At 40.5% G+C, this 11,537-nt stretch overlaps 1 protein-coding gene across 1 annotated transcript in view; it reads left to right on the forward strand.

Annotated features, from left to right (window-relative positions):
- Positions 1 to 540: 540 nt before the first annotated feature.
- LOC108673715 (synaptic vesicle glycoprotein 2B) overlaps positions 541 to 11,537 on the forward strand; it is a gene marked incomplete at its 3' end in the record, with an annotated part of 11,637 nt that continues 640 nt past the window's right edge. The window contains 4 exon segments of the mRNA XM_047883506.1: positions 541 to 836; positions 8,577 to 8,627; positions 8,946 to 9,107; positions 10,981 to 11,143. Of these exon segments, the coding sequence (XP_047739462.1) occupies positions 779 to 836; positions 8,577 to 8,627; positions 8,946 to 9,107; positions 10,981 to 11,143 (434 nt within the window).

Below are 11,537 nucleotides of genomic sequence, written 5' to 3' on the forward strand. Positions count from 1 at the left end.
TTCAATTCACAAGCCTCACATTCTTCTCTTGTTCTCAATTTAATTAATTACTTAGTATCAAAAACAAATGTCAGCTTCAGGGTACCGAAGAGACTAGCGCCTCTTGCCTCCGAAGCTGCTGTGCGACGCTCATTGTTTTGGGTCTTCTTCTCGCAGATAAAAGATGTTAACCGAAACTAGCAGATAATTCAATTAATTTAATTACTGGTCAACCTTAATTGTTTCTACCGCGCCTTTCGTTAAAGACCAGGTAAATAATTGTACGATTTCTTCATGAGATAGAATTTGTTTTACATTTTCCTAGCCCGATTGAGCTATATTCTAATTTCTTTTTGTCACAATAACAAGCGAATTAACTTGTAATTAACCGTGGAATATATACCTACTGACTTCCGCTAGAACAGCCGCTCAATTTATCAACATTAAATAATAATTGCAAAAATGTCGTTAAAAATCTGCACTAAAAATATTTTTCCGTATCTTAAAATATAATTTAAACATTGTCCCAAGTCCCATTGATAAATTTCTCTGTAATTACAGCTTTTGGTCTCACTTTACTTTGCCCGCGCGCTGCCAATCTATACAGACGCGTATTTTTGAGGGTCTCTAATCATGATGGATTCTTCATCTGTTTAGTGGTGACACTTGCCGTCATCATTTGCTTGATTGTGATGTGTGAAATATGAAAACGAAACATTAGGTCTGGCCATTGCGCAACACTGGGTGGACATTTGTTGTGACTATTAGGCTGGCGTGACCGAGAAACTCTTTGGACAATATGGAGCGCAACAACCATCGTCAATATGAAGAGGTCTGTCAGAGCAGCGACAGTGACGGTGAGTGCTTCAACATTTTAAGCATTCAAGGTGACATGGATGCAAGACTAGACATTACTGGAGCCGAAATTCAGTCAAGGATAGTGGGAACGACTGCATGAGCACCATCCCACATGCACGACAGCACCCGGGTAACTAAAGATCAGCGTCTTCAGGTTGCATATTTATGAGCCCAACCAGTAATTTCCGTCTATATTAAATGTGAAAGAACTCCCCCACCCTAACACCTTCACGAACTGTCGTCAAGGCATAAATCAACGTACAGAGATGATTTTGGTACCATTGGATAGGTCAGAATGTCAGCTTCGAAGTGAGACCTAAAACCGAAAAAGTGAATTTTACAATTTTTGTCCCAGAAATTCAGGGCGTAAAGGGATAATATACTGATATACTATACTATTATACCGGGATATTCTAAATAATAATAGCGGTTTCAGCGTTTATTAGGCCGTAGGCCTGTCGCCGATTCGTGACATCGCAGAACATTCACAGCTTGTTGCGGGCTCGAACTCGCAACTCACTGCTCCAATTCTACTGTGCTTAACTGCTCGGCCTCCTCGCCGATTCTGACCAGAAACTGGCGCACAGAGCTGAGATCGAACCCGCGACTCTGCGCTAATCTTGGTACTCTGAACTGTAAGCATTGGGCCACCCTGCCCGTCAACCTTGATGGACGCAATTCAATAAATTCGTATTTAATCGAGTTTAAATGAAAAATATTTAGTTTATAAACACATTCAAACGCCGAATTGTGCTGTTGGCATTTCGATGTCCTGGACGTTTTCAGTCACTACCTGAGCGTTGAATAGGAAGCATAGGAAATGAAGATCTTGCTCTTCACTTCTGGCCACCGAGATCACCTGATCTCACCCCATGTGACTATTTCTTGTGGGGTTACGCCAAGGAAGCTGATTAAGTCCCGCCTCTACCAGCAACTCTGTTTACGTCCCGCCTCTACCAGCAACTCTGTTTACGTCCTNACCCGATCTTTCCATAACTGACGATTGATTGAGATAGCTACTGGACTTATTGCCTGGTCCGTAAGGATGATATTAGAAGCAGATAAAAACAGTGCTTATTTTAATTGTTTAGCTTCACCAAGTCATTGAAAACGTTACACTTGATGGCGTAACAGTGAAGTTGAGGAAATATTTTCCGGTCAGGGTTCGGCAAGTTCCACTACACGGTGGTGCTGGTGGGCGGACTTGCCAACGCCAGCGATGCCATCGAGCTGCTGTGCGTGTCGCTGCTGCTGCCTGCCGCGCAGTGCGACCTTCATATGTCTTCGCAGGACAAGGGCTGGCTCAACGCCATGGTCTTTTTCGGTCAGTCTATTTATTAATTAAGAGAATAATGCGTGTGAAAATTGGTACAAAAGGTGATGCACTTAATGCAAATGCATATAGTGTAGCCTTACTGTGTAGGTCATTCGTACTCCTGTCTCTTATACACATCTAGATGTGTATAAGAGACAGGGGTAAATGTCATATTCAACATTTATAAATGTGTAAAAAAGTTTTTAATCTTTTTCTTTCCATTGGTGTATAAATTATTCCTTTTGAATTTATACGCAAATAATTACGAATTTGTTAAATTGGATCCATCATTTAAAATAACCCTGTATATTACATACTATTATATCATATTAATAAGTAATTAAAATATTTTGTAGTCAAAAATAAAATTTTTTATATTATGTGTGAACCAAAAGCAAGATTGCTACTCACGTAATATAATCTCGTAGCATGCACATGCAGTACAAGACTCGTAGCAACAACAGCGTTACCATGTAGTGATGTAGAGCTTACGTCACGACGTCGTTTGCAGCTGTCAAATCTGCCAAGGTCGCGCGGCTCGTAAGTCGTCTCTTACATTCACACGCCCGACTCTGTTCTCTCGGACGGGAAGCACTGTACGGTTTACACTTTAAAGCCTAAATTTCAAGTAGCATGTAAACTTACTTGGCCTAAATAGGCCAAGTAAGCCTTACTAAATACTTAAGGCCAAGTAAGCCTTACGTAAGCGTAAGTTAGGCTTACGTCAAGTAAGCGTAAGTAAGTAAGGCCAAGTAAGCCTTACTAAATACTTGTAGACTTACTAAAAGCCTAAATTTCAAGTAGCATGTAGACTTAGGTTCATTTTAGATTATCAAACCCCAGTTCTGAACAACTGCACTATCTTGTATCCTATCCGTATATGAGAACTTTTCTTATCAAGTAGCTACACGAATAACTTCAAGTGTGACACTGCACTGGACGCTTGTAGTCTGACCAACCATCTCCCGCACAGCTGCAAGTGTCGCGTGTGTTCTGCTATTTAAAATTGTTCGCTGGGTAATTAGGGAATTTTGCTCCAAAGCTATTTAAATTGAGGGAATTTAATTGAGGGAATTTTGCTCCAGAACTTTATGTGTAGAAACCACTGCGCGAACAAACCGTTGCTTTGAAAAAAGGCATTTGATTTTATTATTTTGACGATTGTTCGTGACAAATACATCTGTGACGACAAGTTAGGGATTGATGTAGCTTCAAAAAGAATTTTTTCTGTTTAGTTGGTTGAAGGTTATCGGATTGTATTTTTATGTCACGCTTTAAATTCAGAAGCCTTTTTCCCAATAACTTTGAAAAAGTGATACAAGACAGTAAACTCGGATTTCACAGAAGTGTCCAGCCTCTTGTTTGAAGCTTGCCTTTCATGTCTACTTCTTTACCCTGTCGTATTTCGGGTCACAAAAGACGCAACAGTCGTCAATATTGTTCTCAAGTTTTTATTCAGCATAGAACTTCATAGTAAAATATATTCGTGCTCGGGTTTACTACTGCTAGTCGATACGTAGGTATTGATAATATTTAAGAATTAGAGATATTCGCTATAATATCATTTGCTTGGGCTTCTCACCTTTAGGTCACATATGGTCTGGGGGTTTTTATGTTAAAATTATTTACCTTTCATCCCATTCTTATATCCTTGTGTTTCAGGTCATACTGATAATGTCAATCAATTTTCATGAAGGGTCCATTCATTCATTCATTTTCATGTTGACCCTTAGGTCAACTTGCTGGCACTACTAAACAATAAAATTAAAATTTTCCTATCGCTTAATTTTTAGTTTCAAAAATGACCGCGAGTGATATTCTTCAGATTGTAAATATACGTACAGTGGGGGGAAATAAATATTCGTACACTTGAAAAATCGTATTTTAATGTATGTAAGTACACAAACTTAACAGGAAAAGTGATTTAAATTATGTATAGAGACGCATAGTATTCAAAAATACTATCAAAAGAAATTAAATCTCAATGCAACAAAAAACAATGNTTGTCGACATAAACTCCGAGATCTTTTTCCACACTAGACTTTTCAATCATTACTCTCTCGTTGCAACCGTGTCTTCTCATACTGTAATCTTGCTGTTCCTGGTCTGAGTAGCTGATCTCCATGGCAAGACTAAGCCTACTTACCATCTCTTGAGTATCCGCCTCATTCGCATTCCCGTCGAACCTCGCGACATATCTGTGACTGAATGACATTGTAAAATTCTATTTTCCACTTCCAATTTAATGGTCAAATTTTGCTGTGTAAATTTGTACTCCCGTGTTTAATTTACACAACAGATAAGCTGTTGTGGAATGTGAATTTTTTTAAGGAATTTGCTTCGAAAGTTCATTTTTCATCCGTATATAGGATTGAATTGCAGCTCAATCGATGTTATAATAATTTGTCCCTGTAAGAGATATATTGTACCGGATCATTTCGCATACAAGTCTTGTGGCAGCGCTGTCATCGCCGCATATCACCTTTCATTTTCACTCAAATTTAGCCTCAATAGCATGGCATGCTTTCCAGGTTATAGTGTTACCTAAATGCCTAGAAAATTTGCACCGTTTTACCTCGCTTCCAAATACGTTTCTTTGGTCATTGATGTGAAGACGTATAGTTAACCTCTTGCCAAGGTTTTATTGTTTGTTTTTATTCCTTTAAGAGGTGTAGAAGCAGCGAGAAGAACAAATATCCCTCCAGAGCTCACTTAAGACCCAGAGTCTTGCAGCACAAGTGTGACCATCGCGTGTGCCGTGCAGTTGCTGGGTCCAGAAACGGGCAGTGCAATCCCAGCTTTTGTATCACCATGTCATTGCGCGGTATACCAACAATTGTTTCCAACTAATTACCTGGTTATCATTTAATTGCTTGATCTATTCAGTTGATCAGATGATAAAATATAGTTTCTTATCGTTCCGACTTTAATTTCAATTACTGCGAGCTATCGTTCCGTCCGGTTCTCATTCTGAGTATTGAGAATGACATTACGCAAGGCTGTCGCACGTCACTGCATGGCGTTTCATTTCAAAAATTGTATTCTTTACTTACACGAGTGATGACTAACTTTACATAAAAAAATAGCAAAGGATCACCTGGTTACAATGATATTGCGAGAATTACACTGTTGCTTTTGGGTAGCCTACAAAAACTGCCCGCAATTTGAATTGTTGGTGGTGATTTTTTCACTTTATTTCTTACCTTGTATTATTATGAAACAGTTTGTGTTGTAACGAGTTCATCTGGACCGTTATAAATTATCTTTTTGAGTCGCCCCGACGCTTCGGCTTGAGAATAAAGTGAGCTCTCCACTCCATACAAGCTTCTTGGTGGTTATAGTGAACATCGTTTTTATTTAGACTCCCAGCTGCTCCTTCGAACTATTTATTCAAACATTTGTCCTGCGTAAAGGTACCATGAAGGCCGTCATTAACATAATTATTATAATGCGTGTCCTTATGCTCGGGAATTTTCATTTTTGTTATGTAACTTTGCATTGATATGATTATGTCACACAATCAGTTACTTATCAGCATAACTGAAGGTGAGTCTCCTGAGGCGATTCAGAGCCCAATCAACAGACGTGTTGTCTGCGTGATGCACACTTAATGTACAATCGTGGTCAAAACTTTCGACGGAAATGATATTTTTTTTGATTATTCAATTATGAGGTCTAAAATAAGATCGGCATACCTCAAATATTAATTTATAAACTGAGCAAAAAAAAAAAACATTAACAAGAACGTAATCCCACAGGAAAAATTCGAAACATGGCTAATTTCACCACGTATCAATATTTGCAGTACTGACCCCTATAACGAAGAATCTATTAGAGCTTCTTGTTATAGATCTGGAGCTTCTTAAAGATCTTGGCCTATACTTTAAAAAAAAGTTAAGAGATTGTAAACTCATCAGCCAATCATTGACGACCTTACAAGCAAAATCCACCAACCATAGACAAGAAAATAGAGCGTAAGTACTTACGTTCACTTAGCGAATTTTGAAAGTATTGCCCCTTGGCATTAACGAATTGACTCCATGGCCTGGAAATTTTCCAGATTTGAATACTATCGAAAAATTATGGGCCATTCTCGAGCAGAAGGTAAACACAAGCCAACTTCTATAAAGGACTTGATTTTGCTTGAATGGAACTTGTTTGATATAAACATCATCCAGAATTTGATTTCTAGCATACCTGAGAGAATAGAAGAATTTCTTCGTAATTGGGGTCAGCTTTGCAAATATTGATAACTTGGGAACTTTGCCATATTTAGAAATTTTCGCCTGTGATAGCGTCCCTGCTAATGTTTTCTTTTGTGTTCATATTAAAAAAAAATAAATATTTGACTTTTCCTGATTTTATTTTACATTTTACACCTCATAATTGAATAATCCAGAAAATATCACTCGCAACAAAAGTTTTGGCCGCGACTGTAACATTTCTAGCAGCTTCTCTTAATTAGAACAACCTTTGCAGCCATCTAATCTAATTACTCCTAAAACTTGTAATCATATCAATTGCTCGAGTGAGTGACATGTTACACAGAACTGTTGACGTTGATCTCGGTCATGCTACCTTCTAGAACCTGTATAGTATTTTCAAGTGTTAAGATTAGGCGACATTTTCAGTGCGTATAGTGATACGTGCAATTAAGAGTCTATCTGATAGCTGAGGCCGGTCAGTCGCTGTCTCAGACGACGTCTTGAAGCACTTCACGAGTGTCCGATTTGTTATGGAGGAACATTCATTTCTCTCACTGTTACTTGCTCAGCCGTACGTATATAGTGCCGACTTGGAAAGTGATGAGACAGTGCCGCGTTGCTGCTGTGGTGTTCGGTGTAACAATCGCAAACAATCGTTACCGTCATCGTGATAACAGTCGTGGTTGTACGTTGTGTTTGTGATACTTTTTTCCCGTTACAAACGCAACCGTCATCATGATAACGGTCGTGGTTGTACACTTTGTTTGTGATCCTTTTGTGTTTATCGTTACAAACGTAACCGTCATCGTGATAACAGTCGTGGTCGTACACGTTGTGTTTGTGATCCTTTTGTGTTTATCGATCGTTACAAACACAACCGTCATCGTGATAACGGTCATGGTCGTACACTTTGTTTGTGATCCTTTTGTGTTTATCGATCGTTACAAACTTAACCGTCATCGTGATAACGGTCTGGTCGTACACTGTGTTTGTGATACTTTTGTTTATCGTTACAAACGCAACCGTCATCCTGATAACAGTCGTGGTCGTACACTGTTCGTGTTGCTATGCTGTGTTCGGTGTACACAAAGGCAACCTGCACGAAACTTTGTGTATGAAGAAAGCTTATAATAAAACGAAACCTGCGGCAATGAAGCAAATTTGGTACTACCAAGAGCATTGTTCGTAGTGATATCGATTTATGGGAAACACTTGGCATGTAGAATGTCGTTATAAGGATAGTTTCATTTTTTATATCTCGTTTTTGTTAGCATCATAAGTATTCGTCATCACGCAGATGTTTAACATGGAGCGCGGAGAAATTGACAGCTATCAGCAGATACACTATAGTGCAATATACTCGTAAAACAATTAACACATAAAAAACTCATCTAAAACTATATGATATACGCTAATGAACGAGCTTTTTGCATTGAAACCTGTGACGGGCGAAGTCGCGTGAAGTTATGGCACGAAATGGATTGGTAATATTAACGTGGATTATTGGATTAATACTTGATGAATTATTGGATTAACATTACAATGGATTAACACTCGACCTGCAGCTAAGTAACCAAACAGCGTCTGAATGCGCGAATGTTGCTTCCATTCGAGGCTGTTTTGAGACTGTGCCCACCCATTCTTTATAGTCATCAAGATAGATAAAAATTATAGAAATGGAACAGTCACAAAAAATAAGATTTTTTTTATTAGTTGTGTCGTCTATAGTTCACAGTCATAAGTAATCATGCAGTCTACCACTTGACCTATGCGTGCCAACAAACAATCGCCGCGATGACAGATTTTGTTAAATTAATTGCAGGTTTCAAACATGATTTGACTGGATGTATCCGCACTCACTATTCGCAGGCTCTCGTACTGGAAATGGTTCGATCGTGTCGTCCTTATCCGTTATTTTCCTTCATATATTCCTTAGTATCAATTGATATACAGTCCGGTAGTTCATTGGTGAAAACTTACCGTGTCACTCATGACGGACTCAGTAGGCAGAGGTAGTCTGGACGCCGCATCTCAGGTCGCAAAAGTTCGCTCCAAACCTGAGCTGAAAGCCCCAGGTGAGATCGTATTGAACATTTTCTGTAGCCTTCTCTCGTTTTTACTGAAGACCTCAATCTAAATTATTTTAAAGCGTATTGCTGCATGCCTCAACATGTAGTATTAACGGTAAAAAAATTATATTTTATGTTAATTCCGTGCAGATGATGATGATGGAGGAGGAGCTGACTTCGATGATGCCGTGGTGGCTACCGGTGAGCAGGAACAGCATCTCTATTGAGCTATACAATTCTATGTTATTAATCACGTGTTAGTCGAGTTTAAATTAATTACATACTGCCTTGGAAAGGTTGGATCCTACAAAAGCACAGGAATATTCGACAATGACTGAATTACTTAACAACACATCGTTTAGCACTGCCTTCGTAGCTACTGGACTTATTGCCTGGTCCGTAAGGATGATATTAGAAGCAGATAAAAACAGTGCTTATTTTAATTGTTTAGCTTCACCAAGTCATTGAAAACGTTACACTTGATAGCGTAACAGTGCAGTTGAAGTATTTTCCGGTCAGGGTTCGGCAAGTTCCACTACACGGTGGTGCTGGTGGGCGGTCTTGCCAACGCCAGCGATGCCATCGAGCTGCTGTGCGTGTCGCTGCTGCTGCCTGCCGCGCAGTGCGACCTTCATATGTCTTCGCAGGACAAGGGCTGGCTCAACGCCATGGTCTTTTTCGGTCAGTCTATTTATTAATTAAGAGAATAATGCGTGTGAAAATTGGTACAAAAGGTGATGCACTTAATGCAAATGCATATAGTGTAGCCTTACTGTGTAGGTCATTCGTACTCAGTGTACGACCTCAGTGTAGGTCATACTTCACATGTCGTCGCAGGACAAGGGCTGGCTCAACGCCATGGTCTTTTTCGGTCAGTCTATTAATTATATTAATTAAGAGAATAATGCGTGTGAAAATTGGTTCAGAAAGTGATGCAAATGCATAAATAGTGTAGGTCATTCGTACTCAGTTTGGTCCGGGAAATGGGTGTATCTGTGCTATCTTCCACCTATTGCTGGGTAAGGAAGTCTTTCAGTATGTTTTTTACAATATGACTCATTCGTTTTTTTAGTGAAGTTTATAATGATAAATAGTTAGCTATTATATGCTATGTTGTTATGTAGTTAGAAAAATGCAGCTTACATTGTTACTGCAGGCATACAGGTTTAACTGTGAGGTTCCTTATCGATTGTGTCCCGCCTTTGAATTTCAAACTTTGTTCCGCACGTGGCGACCTGTTCAGTAGTGCGCTTCCTTATTTCACTTATGATCACTTGTGGCTTCAAATAAATTAAACGCCACAAGTGAGTTATACCTGAAATTTTAAGGGCCAGTAATAGGTCAGTATAACCCACAAATGAGGCAAGTGCGTGAAAGAAATGCAGCGATATTTGGACGCGGTTGACTCATCGAAGTGGGGCATCCTGACTAAATATTTTTATAAAATATGCACTATCCTCGTGTGTTTCGGGGTTCCCTGATATCTCATCATCCGAGACATCTTATCATTGATTCTTTTCATCACTGTAGCAATTCGCCATTAGACATTTCATCACTAGCAATTCATCATTACACATTTCATCACTACAGCCATTCATCATTACACATTTCATCACTAGCAATTCATCATTACACATTTCTGGATCTCCTTCCTTGAGGGTAACTCGTTTAGGGCAATCATGAAAATTCCTTTTGTTTCAGTTATTTCTTTGAGTATGCCGTTCTTGTGACATTTTCTTCGTGGAGAAGTCCTCTAATAATATTGGCTAGATTCTCCTTTTTCAGGTTTTTTCAGTTGCTTCGACACCGCTCTGCCAGTAATTCCCGTTCTTGACTGGTTGCGTTGTCAACATCTGTTACATTTGCGATAAACTCACCCTTTTCAGACCCTTAAAAAGGAGACCTTAAGACCCCTTTTCACCCTTTCTTCTGACTCTTTCACCCTTTCTTCTGACTCTTTCACCCTTTCTTCTGACTCTTTCACTTTTATACAAAAAATTTGAGCTTGGGAGAAGAATCTATCCGGTGACCATGGAATGAAGTATCAGATTTCCGTCTCCCTCCCGTCAATTTGTTGGGTGGATCGCAATATTTTACTGCTAGCTAAATGTTTTGCTTGATTTACATTACGTGGTAAGTTAGGAGACTCGAGGTGACAAGCAAACAAACTTGAGAAAATTTTAAATCATTGTAAATGATTTGTTTGAATTGACTGGAGTGCACTGCGGTTCTGCTTGTCGGGTGTACTGTGTGTCCGCACCCTCCACAGGTGTGATGTTGTGGGACACTATATGTCCTCACCCCCCTCAGGTATGATGCTGGGAGGCTACGTATGGGGGACACTATATACCCGTACCACCCGCAGGTATGATGCTGGTGGGCTACGTGTGTGGGAGCGCTGAGTGACACTATATACCCGTAACCCCTGCAGGTATGATTTTGGGGGACACTTTATGTCCGTACCACCCGCAGGTATGATGCTGAAGGACACTATATACCCGTACCAACCGCAGGTATGATGCTGGGGGACACTATATACCCGTACCACCCACAGGTATGATGCTGGGGGGCTACGTGTGGGGGGCGCTGGGGGACATGTACGGGCGGCGGCGGGTGCTGGTGGTGTCGCTGCTGGTGAACGCCGTGGCGGGGCTCGTGTCCTCCGTCGTGCAGACCTTCCCTGCCTTCCTCGTCATGCGCTTCATATCGGGACTGGGGTGAGGGATGAAGGTCGGGACTGGGGTGAGGGGTGAGGGTCGGGACTGGGGTGAGGGGTGAGGGTCGGGACTGGGGTGAGGGATGAGGGTCGGGACTGGGGTGAGGGATGAGGATCGGGGCTGGGATGAGTGAATAAAGTAGGTAATATTGACAGTAGGTAATATTGAACATGTATTATGCATAGATGTTAAGAATGCTAAGAATGCGTCGAGACCGTGGGAAAGGTTGTTTACATTGAAACGTTGGGGCTCAGCGTTGCGAGGGACATTCCATTCGAAGGAATGTGCGTCAGTTCGAGGGTTAGGCTTAAGTGTGCGCGACTCTAGCGTATATAAGGACCTCAGATTTCGCGCCAAGGGTTGTTGGTTCTACGGCGGAGACCGTCACGCACGT

This window comes from Hyalella azteca, unplaced genomic scaffold (assembly GCF_000764305.2).
Source record: "Hyalella azteca isolate HAZT.00-mixed unplaced genomic scaffold, Hazt_2.0.2 contig1657, whole genome shotgun sequence".
In the NCBI taxonomy this organism is placed as follows: Eukaryota; Metazoa; Arthropoda; class Malacostraca; order Amphipoda; family Hyalellidae; genus Hyalella; species Hyalella azteca.